The sequence below is a fragment of the Aquarana catesbeiana genome, linkage group LG04 (genome assembly GCF_042186555.1).
Source record: "Aquarana catesbeiana isolate 2022-GZ linkage group LG04, ASM4218655v1, whole genome shotgun sequence".
Taxonomy (NCBI): Eukaryota; Metazoa; Chordata; class Amphibia; order Anura; family Ranidae; genus Aquarana; species Aquarana catesbeiana.
The window spans coordinates 413,135,952-413,153,437 of record NC_133327.1 but is presented as its reverse complement, the minus strand read 5'-3'; the positions used below and the strand labels follow the sequence as shown (position 1 = coordinate 413,153,437).

The window sequence follows — 17,486 nt, the reverse complement described above, 5'->3', positions numbered from 1 at the left end:
CTTTAATGTATAATTTAATTTTTCAATCCTTTTAATATTTTTATAATCACACAGTATTTTCATTAATATAAAAAAAAACAGATTCAAATTTTTCCAGATGTTCCCATTTACAGTCAATGCTCTGCTTAAAGTTATTTTGAAATATGGAACTGTCATCATGGAAATGATGATATTTTTAAACAAAGAGAATGAACCACAATGTACTTTTGTGTGTTATTAATTGCAGGAATTCAGTACTTATTTACATGAGAACCTCACAGCTCACAGAGCAAGCATGTTAGCATGAACAAAAAAAAGTAAGGAGAAATGAAAATAAGTAAAACTTGAGAAAGTCGAACAACTCCAAGACCCACATCAGAAAACGCTTTCCTTAATGGTATAGCGATCCTTATACTTGCATTACAAAATGTCATCATCAGATAATGGTCCTCTAGCAAACATGCCTTTCTGGGTGTATTCTGTCTAACAGCTTTATAATAGCATCCCTCTGTGACCTTGGCAGTTGTATAGTGAAAAAATAGCATAATCATTATATTTACTTTGTCACTCTGCCAGTAGAGATTTATATCCTGCTTATCAGACCTTACACGTTTTATGTGCACGTCATCATATCATGAGAATCCTAATAGCACAAAAAGTCATAGATGAAAATGAGAAGATGTTGGTTTCATTGGATTACCTAATGCTGTATGGGCATATGTTAATGGACAAAGCTTAAGGATGAACTTCATGTTTATAAGGTAGGCATGCAACTTAGCTATCTACTATACAGACTAAATGCCTTTCTTGCTCTTTAATGCTGCTATCTGGAGTGTCAGATCTTTAATTTTTTTAACAAGAAAATTGTAACTGATCATTTTCAAATTTGCATTTTATATGTAAAGTCGTTAATATATATTTTAGACGATGAGTTTAAATACAAAATATAAACTATTTATCTAGTTACAACTGCTGTATGACTTTGTAATTGTATTGTAGATTACTGATCACATTTTGCTGTACTGCTCTGTTCTTAAATCTGTTGAAAAACAACTTTTTTTTCTTTAGTTTTTAGAAAGTGTAATTTGTAAGTCTATATAAAAATGTCTTGTCTTTGCAAACAGGTCTTGCCATCCTTTTTTAAAATGTCTTTATTTAGGACATCAATTCAAGCACAAACACATGTATACCTGAAAATTTCTCAGGCACAGCTCAGAAATAACCACAATATACCATTGGGCAGAGCAGAAAAAAGGAACACAATTCCAACAAGAGATAAATATAGTACAGATCTTTTGCCCCATAAAGACTATTTCACCCCAGACAATACTTTGTGAGCTCCAACCAGTGAACTGTCACAAGCCACATAAAAGACAGCACTAGTGCCTTCTGATATTTTCTCATTTTTAAAAAAAAAATAGGGGATTAGGGACATTCCCACCCATCAATAATTGGGGATACCCTAAGGGGCTGTGGGGTAAGTGTTAGGAAAAAAATACCCTGGCCACGTTACTTTTGACATTCAGGGAGGGAATAGATCACAGACAGAAACAAGTATTTCAATCGAACAGCTTGTTTTGCACACAGAGATTATTTAACCACTTCAGCCCCAGAGGATTTAGCTGCTCAATGACCTGAGCACTTTTTATAATTTGGCACTGCGCTGCTTTAACTGGTAATTGTGTGGTCATGCAATGCTGTACCCAAACAAAATTTGTGTCCTTTTTTTTCCCACAAATAGAGCTTTCTTTTGATGATATTTGATTGCCTCTGCGATTTTAATTTTTTGCTATATAAATGGAAAAAGGCCGAAAATTTTGAAAAAAAAAGATATTTTCTACTTTTTGTTATAAAAAAATTCAATAAACTCAATTTTAGTCATTGATTTAGGCCAATATTTATTCAGCCACATGTCTTTGGTAAAAAAAATGTCAATAAGCGTACATTTATTGGTTTGTACAAAAGTTATAGCGTCTACAAACTAGGGTACATTTTCTGGAATTTATGCAGCTATTAGTTTATGACTGCCTATCTCATATAATATATGGAGGTACCTGATGCTATAAAAACCTGACGGTGAAATGAATCCACTAACTGGCTAACTATCGTCACCGTGACACAAATACGGCGATCAGAAAAAAGATCTATTAGTGACACTGGTGACAGGGGGTGAAAGGGTTAACTGGGGGGGTGATCAAGGGGTTAAACCTTTATTAGGGGGGTTTAGGGGGGTACTCTAGACCTACCTGGGCCTACTACTAATTGCCCTAACACTTATTACAGTCACAAATGACACCAATGCAGTGATCAGTGAAAAATCTGAAAACTGCAATTGGTGAGACAGTGACTGGGGGGGCAAATTGGGGGGGGTGGCAAGTGTACCTATGTGTATTGGTGTTAGTGTAGTGTTGTACAACTCACGGTAAGATGTCCTCTCCCCTCTCACTGGAATCGAAAAGACTCCACGAGGAGAGATGACATCACTTAACCTGTCTGTGTTTACACTTACACAGGCAGGGGAGGATTTCATTCCACAGGACCGATCAGCAGGCCTGGACCCGAGGACTGATCAGTTCCCTAACGAATCTGACCGCTGCATCTTCGGGGGGCACGATAGCGCCCCCCGCCTGTGGAGAGGGAGGGACGTACAGGTACGCCCATTTGCCCACCCGTGCCATTCTGCCAATGTATATCGGCGTGTGGCGATCGGCAAGTGGTTAAAGTGGTTGTTAAGCCACTTTAACCTGTATATACCATCAGCACTGCCTCCTATTAGTATCCCCCTCTGTGTGTGATTTATAAAAATAAATGCTGCAAATACCTCATTTCACTGCCAAGATTGTGATCACATGACCAGCCAGCTTTCTCCTTTCCTCCTCTGAGAGTTGCAGTGGGCGGGGCTGAGATTTCTCTGCTGATGTCAGTTTGGAGCGGAGGAGAGGAGGAGAGAGCTGGCTGGTCATGTGATCACAATCTCGACTCTTAAATGAGGTATTTACAGCATTTATTTTTATAAATCATTCACAGAGGGGGACACTGCAGTAGGAGGCAGTGGTGATGGTGTATACAGGTTTGTGTTACGAGAGCTGCAGGAGGGGGGAGGGGAGGCTCACACACAGACAGAGAGGGGAGGGGGGAGGACACAGGAGCAGAGAGGAGAGAAGATAGCAGGCTGCTGAGGACAGGGGAGAAAAAAGTCTCTCACAGGACACTCACTCCTGTCTAGTAGTGAACGCCCTCACTCAGCCTCACAGGTGCTGGCTCTGCACAAATCGTGGGAAACAAGAGAGAAAAATCTGGATGGCCGCACTTCCGTGAAGAAAAAAGCACCTTTATTGTGATAAAAAATAGATGCAAATAGGTCACATAAAAAGTGGATAATGTAGGATAACTGCTAACGCGTTTCACATCAACTGATGCTTATTCATAGCTAAAAAAAAAGAGAGAAAAGAGAAGCTCCACCCCCGTTAATTGTTTAACCTTCAGAGACCCAGAAAGTGTGAAATGCTAGTGAGAAAACCGTGTAGGATTAAAAAACTCCAACATTTCAATATAATTCTGGATGATCGCAATAATTTGTTTCAAATATTCCAATAAATCATACAAAATTCATGCGATCCACATATACATTGTAATTTGCCACAGAATTACCCCATTGACAAAAGTCAAAGGGAGGGGGAAAATGGAACATACTAAACATAACAAAGGGAATTTGGAATTTGGGGATTTGGAATATGCCAAAACAGTGCCTATATTGTCATACTAATTAAATTGAAATAAAAAGGAGAAAAATAAGACTGCCCTTATATTATATCATGTTAGACATGATAAACTTTGTGTACAACTTCATTTAAAGTACTGGGGTAGCTACAGTAAGTAAAAAATATATATTATTTAAAGTGTTTGTAATAGCTAAAGGTTTTTTACCTTCATGAATTCTATGCATGAAGATAAAAAACCTTAAGTGTGCAGCTCCCCCCTCAGTCCCCCTAATACTCACCCGAGCCCGATCTAATGATGTGCACAAGAGCAGCGGCTCACCATGGTCTCTCCCTCCTCATTGACTGAGACACAGCAAAGGGAGCCATTGTCTCCCACTGCTGTCAATCACATCCAGTAAGGAGAGAGTTGGTGGCGGGATGAGACGCTCTATGTGTGTCTTACAGAGGCAGCTTGGAGCAGAAGGGAGGAACCAGGAGTGCAGGAGACCTGAGAAGAGGAGGATCGGGGCTACTCTGTATAATGGTTTTGCAGGTAAGTATGACATGTTTGTTACTTTATTAAATTAAATTAAAAAATCTGAACCTTTAGTATCACTTTAATGCTGCCATTAAGTAGATTTGCAGCCCTGAAATCCACATACCTTTTAATGAGCAGATAGTATGTTTGGGATGACCCCATTAAAGTCAACATTTACTAAATCATATCTGCTACACGTAAGCTAATGTTGCATGTTGTCTACAGAGACAGCTACATGTCTAGAAATGAATGGCCACACAATTCTAAAGTATAAGAAAGCGTGGGGTGTTAATTTCTGTTCTGCCACTACTGAAAATTCGTTCAAATACATAGTTTAGGTTTGTTTAAATACAGTTCATGTATAAAAAAGTACACCACAGATAGATAATTTAAATGTGAAATTAACTTCCAGTTTTTGTATATCATCACGATAACATCATCAATGCAGGGGCGTATCATGAAATGCATAGGCCCATGTGCAAGATGGGGTTATGGGGCAGTGACCCCTGACATCTCTCCTTTGAGACAGAGAAAGAGACTTAGGACACAGATTCCTCAATCCCTTTTTCAGCACTGAAGAGGAATGAACAGGAGCCAGCGGCTCCTGTTCATTCATAAACTGAAGCATAGTAATGCACAGGTTACTCTGCTAAGTTATTACAGGACATAGAGAGCGTTCGGTAGCGATCGATCCCTATGTCCAATTCAGAAAAGGAAGGAGCCAGTAAACGACATATTTACTGGTCCCTTCTTCTGCTCTCCATCCTGACACATCCCCCACAGCTGCCGGGAGAGGAAGGAGGCGGATGCAGAGGAGCGAGGGGAGGGGCGGAGGAGGAGGACAGGGAACCAGAAAACATAGGGCTTGAGGAGGGAGCCAGAGAACACGGGGCTGGAGGAGGAGGACGCCGCAGACATTGGGGGGAGGATCGGTGTGGCAGAGGGACAGTTGCGAGCACCAATCTCCCTGTATGGCATTTCAGCTGACAGCCACGGGAGGGAGAGGAGGAGAAGCGGCTGTCTGAAAAGCCATGCAGGGAGATGAGTGCTCTCAACTGTCCCCCTGCCGCACCAATCATTGTCCCGATCAAGGGACAATCATCCATGTTTGCCATGTGGGTCAGCGTGCCCCCCTCCTCTCGGGGGCCTATGTGCATTGAACACCCTGCACACATGGATAATACGCCACTGGATAAGTGTCAAAGACACTGGCTTATGCTTTAGCAGGAAGACCTAACCATAACCTGACCCTGCACTATATTGCACTCCATCACCTCCCTGTGCTTCTACTGTATTTGTTTTTGTATTGCATACTCTAGTGCCCACCGTAGAGTAGTGTGATGTTCATCCCTACTCCCTGGTGCTGTATGCACTTACCAAAGAACTGTGAATATAACTCATGGAACTCACAAACTTTGTTCCCTTATCTAGACCTGCCAATTAATGTGGCACCCATTGCAAGCTAACTAAAATCATCACGCTTTTCCACCTCACTCTGTATGCGAGCTTCTTTTTTTCAAAGATTAATTGTTGAAAAATCATTTTTGGGTTAAAACAGTTGTGCTTCTTGTACTCTGTCACAGCACTTGCTGAACATGCCCTGTTTTATCAGATTTCAATATCATAGTTCAGATAATAGTTTATGATGATAGCAACTCTTTTTATACATATCTTATATTGTCTTTAGAGTCCTCAGTAAATATAATAAACTAACTGATGTCAGCATCTAAATGAAGCTAAAATATAATTTTCCCTTGGTTGGGAACTGATGGTGGAGAAGGGCTTTATTGCCACAATCAAAAGTGCCTACAATATTTTGTTTCCTAATTAATTTCTTACAAGGTTTGAGGACTTCAATGAATTATTACATAATATCAAAACCTTGGGCTAGATATTAGGAGGAAATGAGAATTGTGTTAGTACCTTTCTATCAGAAACCACATTTAATGAGGGAAAACAAAGAACACAGGTTTATTATTGCAAACTGCACAAAGTAAAGTCTGTGCAGTATTTTATACTATTCGAGGTGGCATGCATCCCTGTGCTTTTAAATATAACCAAATAAGTTAAAGTAATATTAAAATGCACTTATCAATTATAAAAATATATTACTACTGTTATTGTATTGTAATTAAAGTCAACTCTTATAAATAATGCACATTAGATACTGTCAATTAAAAAGTAGCTTTACAAAATAAATCCATATTAATCACTTAATCTTCAGAAGGTTTTACCTCCTTTCATGACCAGAGCATTTCTTGTTATTCAAGCACTGTGCTTCTTTGGCAATTGCGCGGTCATGCAACACTGTACGCAAATTTAATTTTTAATAATTTTTTTTTTACACAAATAGAGCCTTCTTTAGGTGGTATTTGAATACCACTGGATCTTTTTATTTTTGGGATATAAACAAAAAAGACAGAGAATTTAGAAAAACAAAACAAAACGACAACAATATTTTCTACTTTCTGTTTTAAAACTTATTTAAAGAAAAAAACAAAAAGAATCTAAATTCTTCATGAATTTAGGCCAAACTGTATTCTGCTACATGTCTTTGGTAATAAAAATCCAGTAAGTGTATATTAATTAGTTTATGCAAAAGTTATAGCTTCTAAAATCTACAGTACATTTACTGGAATTTACACAGCTATACACGCTATACTGTAACGGCGGTGATCAGCGACTTTTAGTGGGATGCAGATAGAGTGGTGAGCAAACTGGCACTAACAGACACTATCCGGGAGGGTCCCTAACTGACACTGACATTGCTAGTGACATTAATACAGTGATCGGTGATCATACTGTACACCATCAGTGTTCTAATGACACTGGAAAGGGTTAACATCTAGATGCAATCAAGGGATAACTGTGTGCCTAACAATGTGTAATGTGGGTTGCTTTTACTTTACTATATGACTGCTGTGCAGGGAGAAGAAACAGCCAGATTGCTGTTCATAGTACTCAGAGTTCTGTGTTTTTGTTTCTTTGTGATTGGCCACAGCGATCAGCTGACTTCAGCCAAAATCATCGGATGTCAGCTGCTACTAAACTGGTGCTGTGTCCAATTACAGCACAGGTCGGCAGGGGGGCACAACCCGGAAACAAGCCGGCAACATACAGATACGTTGTCCGGCCTGCCTGTGATGCCCACCTGAAGTAGGTCTACTGTGGACGGGCGACAAATAGTTAAAAAGCTGCACATAAGCATATCTGGATTGGGTTACATACATTTGGCTTTACTACAGAAGTATGAATTAGGCACATACAGAGTGACCTGAAATCTAGTAGGATCAAACACCCCTAGTCATTGCATGGTCTTCCAATTCTGATTATGTGTTAAAGACAGATAGGGACATAGAGAAACATGTCTGCAGAGGAGACCAAGCAGATTAATGCTTATTACAAAATGTGTTATGTGACCTCAAAACCAAACTCAGTTCTTGATACAAATGTTATGGCAGATTGAATAATGGAAGCTAACCAGTTAACCAGCCTGTAACAGACCTAAAATTATCAGCAACAGTGTGTTTACTGATATTAATGAAATGGAGATATAATTGTGTTTGGACATGACATTGAATGGGAACAAAAAACACAGGTGGCTAAATCAGGCGAAATACAACTCGATAGACCTCTTTCGCACTAAGAGTGGGTTTGAAATCGTGCGAGTTCAGCTGAACTTGCACAATTTCAAACTGGCATTTCACTGTGAGTTTGGGGGCAATTTGAAATACATCTGTGCGTGTTCATGCACAGATGTCTATTGAAATCGGCCGAAGTTGCCAAAAGTAGTGCAGGAACTACCTTTGGGAATCAGGCGTTGCCATGACCGGCAATAGGCTCTGATTTGGCATGCGATTTGAAATGTCAAATCGGCCCGATGTGAACGGGGGCTGGGCATGGTTGTGCAGATTGACATTCTAAATACACATCACACCTGATAATGATGGAAATAACATATAAGTGTGTCAAATATTGTTATTCTCTTCAACATACTGTATGTGACATTTACTTTAGCACATCTTTAAATAAGGACAAAATGATAGATCCCCCTTTTAGTAAACTGCATTGAAGAATCACACCAACCACACTAGCCATACATAAGTAGATCAGCAGGTACACCTATCAAGTCCATCATATATCCAATGGTCCATTACCAACACCATTTCAAAATGCCCTCATGCAACATACATAAACTAGTGCTTTCTGACATGAAATCAGCCTCTCATGAAACACAATTCTTAATTAGCCTTATTTTAGGCACAATCAAGGGTTTGCCTCTTTCCTTTATTGACACCTTTACCACATCCTTTCCCTTTCATAACCCTGCAAAATACTAACTTCTTAGCATCCCTACTTTCTTCTACTCTTGTCTGTTCCAACTTTAAAACTTTAAATCCTAAGGAGGAGAGGGAAGGACACCCCTTTTAGTTTTTTTTTTTTTTTTTAACATTGACCTTCTTATGTCTCTATCCCTATGAATCATGTACCCTTTTCCTTAGGAGGGAAAATTACCTATTACTTACATATAGTAAAAAGTAGCTACAGATAAAACTGAGACTGTTTAAAAAAAGACGCAGATGGGAAAGTTTAGATCATGATGCAAAGACTTGGAGGAACTTATCTCCAAAGTCACTTAAAATATATGTTACTCCAAAAGTTCATTTTTCTGATATATGCCTGTTGCTCCATATACTTGTGATAAAAATATCCCATTCTCTTTGTATTGCTTACTTTGTGTCAAATCCCTGGTGATCCTGCCAGGCCCCCTGCTTTCATACTTCAAGCTGACAACAACAGAGCATGAGAGTACATCTATCTCAGAGTGGTCAGTTTTCTGGCTGTGCTGAGAGAACAGCCTGCCTATTCTACAATGATCGGACTTGTGCTTACATGCTTCCCTGCAGTGTCCTGCACTTTCTCCACCCCAGCTCTCTAGACTTATGCAGCTGAGAACAGAGAATATGTAATCACTTATAAAAAACAAAAAAGTATAATATGCGGATTGTTTCACAATGTATTTGTTCACATATACTTTAACTTTCATGTAACAAGCACAAAGATTTTAGCTGGCATAAACTGAAGAATAAAATAAGACACAACACATCACTGCTTTCAAAATATATCCTGATAGAAGATGTTCTAGTGGCTATCCCAGATCCAAAAATGGGCCCATAGGAATCAGAAACCAATAAAACAACTCTACAGTGCCACCAAATATAGGTATGATTTAATTTGTAGGTAGATGTGCCCCAGGCACCAAACACCTCTTTTTCACTTTGTCCTTTATTGCAGAAATTGCAAAAGACTACAAGCACATACTGTAAAAACTCTGGCGGACTCACTACAATGTCTTGATTTTTAAACATGTCCGATATTTTAATTTTGGAATGATTTGTACATATGACTATTTGCAATGTAAACATTTACTCACTCACAACTCTATACTAAAGACAAATGGGTTTTTCACTTTTCAAGGGAAGTTGCATTTTGCAAGGGATTTTTCACCAGAACCGTTGTGTACACATGAGTGGATGAGGGTCACCTCATTCACAAAGCTTTGGGGAAAATACCCTTGCAAAGTGAACAGACTATTTCCCTTTAGTAAATGAACACAGATGCAGGACTCTGGAGCGCGCCAGCACGGGTGTCCACCAAGGAGAGCGCTTCTCCAGCGTGGACGCTCGATGCGGGGAGGACCCCAGAAGACTCCAGAAGAGGAGATTACAACTCCTTTAACATCTCTATTAATGCTAGCATCCTGGCAGCCTCTCAGTATCTCTAAATCTCATCTTTTTACCTAACACAATGGGCACACTCCTATTTTGATGGCAACAGCCTTGGCCTTGCATTCTCACACTTCTTCACTCTCTGCAACTGCTCCTTCATTCCTTCTCCTTTCTCTGATCACTATAGTACCCTTTTCATGCTCTCCAACTGCGCAAGTTACCCATAGAAACCTGCTATCTTAAACCTTCTCTTATCTATTTTGCTATGGACTACCTCTACAAAAATCTCACCCCTTTCCAGTTCTGACCTGGCCACTTTTATCTACAGGAAATTGTTCTCATCCACCCTAGACACACTTGCATTCCTCACTACATACAGAATTAGGCTGGGTACATACGTATCGAACTAAGAACTAGACAAATTTAAATCCCTCTCGTGTCCTCTCTGGTCAACAGACGCCGATCATTAGACCAACTTCTGTCAAACGGCCCTACTGGAAAATCATCATTTGATCAGTGGGGTAGGGTTTAAGGGTCCCTTCTTTCAGAATACAATAGCTCAGCAGGGGGAGATTCCTGCATTTACATTGCTTGTGTGGATGCAAAAATCCTTGAGTTTTGTTTCTCTCAGCCTGCTGGTTGAACAAAAAAAAACTCACTGTGTGTATTCAGGTTGAGACCCAATCGCCACAACCCTGGCAAATAGAGGACACTATAATTCTCAACAGACTCTTGAATAAGTGTAGTATAAAATTAAATCTTCCTGTATAAATCTGCCCTCCTAAAACTTAATGTGGTTGTAAAGGGTGAAGGTTTTTTTACCTTCATGCATTCTATGCATAAAGGTAAAAAAACTTTTAATGTGCAGCTGCCCCCCTAATACTTACCTGAACCCCATCTCGTGCCATCGATGTGCATGAGACCAAGGGCTCTCCTGGGTCTCTCCCTCCCTATTGGCTGAGACAAAGCAGCGGGAGCCATTGGCCATTGTCAATTACAACCAGTGTGGAGTGAGCCAGGGGCAGGACTGAGCCACGTTTTGTGTGTCCCATAGACACACAGAGAAGGTTTGGGAGCGAGCATTCACGAGTGTCCACAGAGCAAGCAGCTTGCTATGGGGGTACTTGGCAAGGGAGAGGGACCAGAAGCGCCAGCGTGGGACCTGGGAAAAGGGGGATCTGGCCTGCTCTGTTCAAAACCATTGCAAAGAGTAGGTAAGTATGGCATGTTTGTTATTTTTATTTTAAAAATGGAAACCTTTAGTATTACTTTAATTCTTCACTGTCAAACAGACCATTTAAATTACTTTCATTAACATTCCCACAGCTATTTTTTTTATTCTTTAATTCTTTTTGTTTAATTCTTTCCTACCCCAATGCTCTGTCCTCTGATTTCTATTGCTTATCTACACCTCCTTCCTTGGTCATTTGATAGTATCCCATGGCTCTATGCTCAAGACACCCAATACATAGTTGCCAACATTGCAAAAAAAATATGTGGGACACTTTTTTGGCTGCAGGCGGAGCCGTATAATAATTAGGGGGCGGGGCATGCGTTTGTAGGCGTGACATAGCAATAAAAAATAAAACTGCGGAGCGCGAAAAATGGGCGTGGTTTACGTGAAATAGTGGGCATGGCTTAAATGAGCGTGGCTCAAAGGGGATGTGGTTAGAGTCGGAGATGAATGAGGGATGGAAAGGGAAAGGGGGAGAGAGGAATGAAGGGACAGCAGCCCCAGATCCTACACAACAATGGAAATATGTGTATTCTAGAAAGTTTAACAATCAGCAGATAAAGATACTTCAAACACCTGGTGTTAGCACTTCAATCATCCCGGCACCATGATTGTTATGGTGTCAGGATGATTGCAGCGCATTATTTCTATTATTACATTGTAATATAAAATTAAATCATTCAACTCACTATAATGCCGAATCAGTGGGATCCCTGAGCGTGTCACCTGTCACGTCGCCTGCCACCAGCAGAGTCCATCCTTGCATCAGGGGTCCCCAGCAGAGTTTGTCCTTGCATCAGGTGCCCCCAGCAGAGTCCGTCCTCATATTAGGTGTCCCCAGCAGAGTCTGTCCTCGTATCAGGTGCCCCCAGCAGAGTCCCTCCTTGCATCAGGTGCCCCCAGCAGAGTCCGTCCTTGCATCAGGTGCCCCCAGCAGAGTCTGTCTTTGCATCAGGTGCCCCCAGCAGAGTCCGTCCTCATATCAGGTGTCCCCAGCAGGGTCTGTCCTCATATCAGGTGCCCCCGGCAGAGTCCCTCCTTGCATCAGGTGCCCCCAGCAGAGTCCGTCCTCACATCAGGTGCCCCCAGCAGAGTCCGTCCTTGCATCAGGTGCCCCCAGCGTCAGAGTCAGTATAGACCCCCTCAGTGCAGACCCCCCTCAGTGCAGACCCCCCTCAGTGCAGACCCCCTCAGTGCAGACCCCCCTCCATCAGTGCAGACCCCCTCAATCAATGCAGACCCCCTCAATCAATGCAGACCCCCTCAGTGCAGATGCCCTCAGCAGACCACCCTCAGTGCAGACCCCCCTCAGTGAAGACCCTCCCCTCCCATAATGCCCCCAAGGCCCCAGCAGCACATATCCATTACAGCATGAGCAGCACCTGTTGTAAAAATTCCTGTGACCTATGCAGTCTCTCGACTCACGTCACTTCCTGTGTGGCTACGTCAGAACACAGCTGACGGCGGGATTTACCGCACATGCGCGACTTCACCGTGGCTTTACCACACGTGCGCAGCCTTTTCTTTCAGTCGAGGAGGCGGTGCGAGTACATTATCATCACAACACATTATTGTCAGCACCGCCTCCAGCCCTGCCCCCGCCCCTAATACGCCCCTAGCCTGCTCTGGAGAAGGGGTGTGGGCATGGGACAAGGTCGAGATAAAATATTGAGCTGCCCCACACTTCTAGCCTGCTCTGCTGAAGAGGGGGTGCCCATTTCCTGCATAGCACAGTCCATATGAATGGGGCGAAGTTGAGATAAAATATAAAGCTGCACCGCCTTCAGCCCCACCCCCGCCCCGAGCCTGCTCTGGTGAAGTGTGTTCAGTGGAGAGGGGAGGGGCCGATCCATGCCAGAGGAGAAGCCGATTCATTGGCTGCACAGATTGAGCCCCCTTCCTCTCTCCACTGAACACAAGGGGGGGCGATCTAGCGGTGGTGGCGGCTCCGGCGGCCATTTTGCTGAAGCCAGCTGCAAAAAAAGGAAAAATGCAAACATTCTCGATTTCCCTGGGCAAATCCCGATTCGGGACAGCCTCCGATCGGGACGAGGGTCCCAAAATCGGGATTGTCCCGGGAAAATCGGGACTGTTGGCAACTATGCCAATACTCCTCAGCTCACCCATTCAATCTCCTTGCACATCACAAATTTACCAACTATAGATACCAACTGAGATATCAGTATTGATGTCACATGTTTTTCTGAAACTCAATATTTCCAAAACTGAGCTCATAATATTCTTGCTTCTCATGGCTGGATCTAGGGGGTGGTAAAGCGGGCTGCTCCCCCACAGATTTCAGTTGTGCCCCCTCTAGGCTGGCCACCTCATACATATTACACCTGGCTCCTTCTTCCCCATCTCCACACTCAGGACCAGGACAAGGGGGAGCGAAAAACTCCAGACAGAAGGCACAGTGGGGAGAGCCCCAATCAAAGTGTTCATAAAATTGTAGATTAAGCAACTGTTGAGAAAGTCTATATGACAAAATGTGTCGAGGAACTAATGTCACATGTCAAGCTGGATCTGAAAGTCGCTGGTTGGCCATTTTTGTTTCTACAGAGCACATTTGTTTGTATTTTTGGCTCATGTAAGCATAATAATTTGCCTCAAATAAATCTTTTTTTTTTAATACTAGATCATGGGGCTGTTTTTCTTGTAATGTTTCTTGGAGGTATTTAAGATATTTAAGGACGAGCCTGAAAGGTGCACCGTGACATGTTATTTATGATGCGATCTGAGGGTCCCCCTGTTTGGTGAGAGTTCATCTAAATGTGGTTGTGACACAGTGGGGTTTGGATAGATAAGGAGTTTGGGAGAACACACGTAATTTTCAAAGATATTTGGGTTGTGCACTTAATATTTATGTAAATACAATTTTTTACATTTTTGTTTTGGTTGTTTTAAAATACTAAACTATGATTTTTTTTATTTTTGGTTTCTTACATTTTTGGGAGGAGATAAATAGAAGCATTTTTGATGTATCCACTAGGAAGAGGAAGCGCGACATTTGGTGGCCATTAAGGAATTTAACAACAAGCTTGAATGGACCCATTTATGTATGAGGGTCTTAATATTTGGCAAGCGTTTATTTTATATGACTATTGTACAGATGAAATATTGTGGAAGTCCATGGTCGTTTCCATGCTTCATTTTTATGTTAAACAGGTTGTAAACATGTACTTTTCGCATTATTGCCTGTAACCTTGTGCTGAATTTTTTTCCCAATAAGATATTCGAACAAGAAATATTGTGGAAGTTGCACAATTAACGATCCTTTTCACAGATTTAGGGACATCTTTGTTTGGGGAAAGGATATTGAATTATAAACTTGAGCGGTGGGAATATACTGTATATTTTTTACTTACCGATATCTTCAGCATATGGACTATTTTCCCCCTACAGTTATTTATTTATGGTCAATTATTAAATTTATTGTACATGTACAAACAACCGATATATAATGTATGTGGTCAGCCAAAGATACCCAAAGTTTAGTTGTTTGCTTAATGATGAGAAAGCACCCTATGCTGTTTTCTGTTCCTTATGATTTGTACTTGTAAATTTGAATTAGGTTGGCTACACGTGGTAAAACTGAGCCTCCGCAGACAGGTCTGGGTTAGGATTAGGTAGGAAAAGTAACGAGAAGTAGTAAGAATGAAAACTGTCAAGTTCATTTTTTGGGATTGATTGGTTGAGTGCTGGACTCCAAACTTTGAGATGGTTATTGTATTATGGCTGTCTGCCTCTTTTTGCCATAGATGAGCCTTCATGATACTCCTGAAATAACTAGCTTATGTAAAGAGAAAGGAAGAGTGCTCCAATTCAAGAAAATAAATATAAACACAATAAAATGGTCTTTTAAAGATGGACAGCCAATACATTGCAGGGGTTTGCAAAAGCCTCCTTCAGCTGGGCTTATGTCTTTTGTGCTCATCAAGTCTAAACAAATGATTAATGTCCTGGAGTAATATTTAATAGATTCAGTTTTAGCTATCTTTGGCCAAATGTCTAGTGCTGCTTATTATCAATATATTTACATGTATTTTTCTGTTATTTGCAGTTCTATCCATTTGCCAAAAAACTTGTGGCACAAAGACATTTCTGTTTGTGAAACCCATGCATCAAGGTGAAATTTTTCAAGAGCTACAATGCAATTACAATACTGTTTTGAAACAATCAATAAATCATGTGAAAAGCACTGTTGGCCCAACAGCATAAGGATTCCAATGTATGTTTTTATGGTAAGCACTATCTTGGCAACAATGGCTGGAAACCTTGCTGTTATCATCTCCATTGCTCATTTTAAACAACTCCATTCTCCAACTAATTACTTAATTCTTTCCATGGCCACTGTGGACTTTCTATTAGGATGCCTTGTTATGCCGTACAGTATGGTGAGATCAGTGGAGAATTGCTGGTATTTTGGGGACATTTTTTGTAAAATCCATACAGGAACAGACATAATGCTCAGTACAGCATCAATATTCCACCTCTCCTTTATATCTGTGGACAGATATTATGCAGTATGCAATCCTTTGCGCTACAAGTCAAAAATAAACAAATTTACTGTTCTTGTCATGATTTTAACAAGCTGGGTTATCCCTGCTATTTTTGCATTTGGCATGATCTTTCTTGAGTTGAATATAAAAGGTTCGGAAATGATTTTTTATAATGAAGTCTACTGTATTGGAGGTTGCTTTGTATTTTTTAGCGAAACATCAGGAATTATTGCATCTATACTTTCATTCTTTATTCCTGGAGTTATTATGATCTGCATATATGGAAAGATATACATTATTGCCAGGAGACAAGCAAGATTAATAAAAGATGGAACTAGTCAGATACAATTCCACACAAATTTTGTAAAGTCAAATACATCAAGATGCAGAGAAAGAAAAGCAGCCAAGACTCTGGGTACAATAATGGGGGTGTTCTTAATTTGTTGGTCACCTTTCTTTTTCAGCACAGCTATAAGCCCATTTACAGATTATAACATCCCCTCCATTGTTATTGATGCATTTGTATGGGTTGGCTACTTAAATTCTACTTTTAACCCCATGGTCTATGCCTTCTTCTATATGTGGTTCCGAAGAGCACTAAAGATTATTCTGTTCGGAAAGGTTTTTCAAACTGATTCTTCAAGAACTGTTTTGTATCTGGAATGACTCAGGATATTTAAAGGAATAAATGGAAATTTTTCCTTTTCTTATTTTCATCCTATGAACTGTGCTTTGCCCTTCTAGCTGCTTGGTTTTGCACTGCAAAAAAAATAATTTTGTACTAAAAAAACTGAGATTACATGTGTGTGTTTTAAGGTCAGTATTTACAGGAGGAAGATAACATAATTGCACTAAGAAGGGCACAAAAACAAATCTCTTTTAGATTTGTAATCAACTATGAAAAGGTGGGACCTGCTGATTTGATTCACATCCATTAAATAGTTCAGGTGTATCCTCACATTGCAAAGTTTTGGTACATACTGTATAAGGGAGATTGTACTGAGTTTGTACAGCTTGTATACTGCATGGCCAGCTTTCAGCCTTGATCAGTCTCTTAAGCTGAAAATCGTTTTGTCTCGACAGTGCCCTATGGGGTACTTGGAGGACAGCTACCACTGCATACTACCAACTACATAAAGACAATCATGGTTGCTGCCTGCATGAACTTGAAAGTATACCACTGATTCTACTTCCACACCAAATCTGTAGTGGCAATATTTCAATTCCATGACAAAGGCAGGAATTTTAAATGTGTTTTCTCAGATGCAACAATGACCAGGGATACGCAAAGGTCTGAATAGGCGCTGTCTACAAAAAGCACCAGAACTTATGTTTCCAATTTTAAGTTTGTGTAAGTGACTGTTACATTAAAGTCCAAAAAATATTATTAGTGGCATTAATTTAAAGTAGAAAATAACGTTGATAACTAAAAGCTATACATAGTGGTTTCTCTGAGTGCAATAAAATGGAATATACTGTTGTCTTAAAAAAAACAGCCAGCGTTCTCTTGAAACGTTGATAAAATAAACGTTGCTGATTTGCACTAAATCTTGTTTCAAGACATGTAAGTGCCTCCAACGCATTTGGAATAGAATACACTGTCTATGCATATGTATGTTCTAAACATATTACAGTATGTAAAACATATTTTAAGGTGTAATTCCTATTAATATGTAGAAACTCCTGTCATACTTGTAAGTCTTTTATTTGACAATGTTTATTGCCTAATACACATGAGCGCTTTTGCCCATACAGCAAAATTGGGTATTTTGGCTCCCAGGAGGCACAGGTGGGTCCTATAGC

At 40.5% G+C, this 17,486-nt stretch overlaps 1 protein-coding gene across 1 annotated transcript; it reads left to right on the top strand.

Annotated features, from left to right (window-relative positions):
* The first annotated feature begins 484 nt into the window (after nt 1–484).
* LOC141140287 (trace amine-associated receptor 1-like) lies at nt 485–17,219 on the top strand. Its single transcript, XM_073627295.1, has 2 exons — nt 485–740; nt 15,245–17,219. Exon 2 carries the CDS (start codon nt 15,333–15,335, stop codon nt 16,347–16,349), a length of 1,017 nt encoding a protein of 338 aa, XP_073483396.1. The 5' UTR covers nt 485–740; nt 15,245–15,332; the 3' UTR covers nt 16,350–17,219.
* Nucleotides 17,220–17,486: the final 267 nt, after the last annotated feature.

Coding starts and splice junctions, on each gene's coding strand:
- LOC141140287 (XM_073627295.1), top strand. CDS start 15,333: ATGCAATTACAATACTGTTTTGAAACAATCAATAAATCATGTGAAAAG.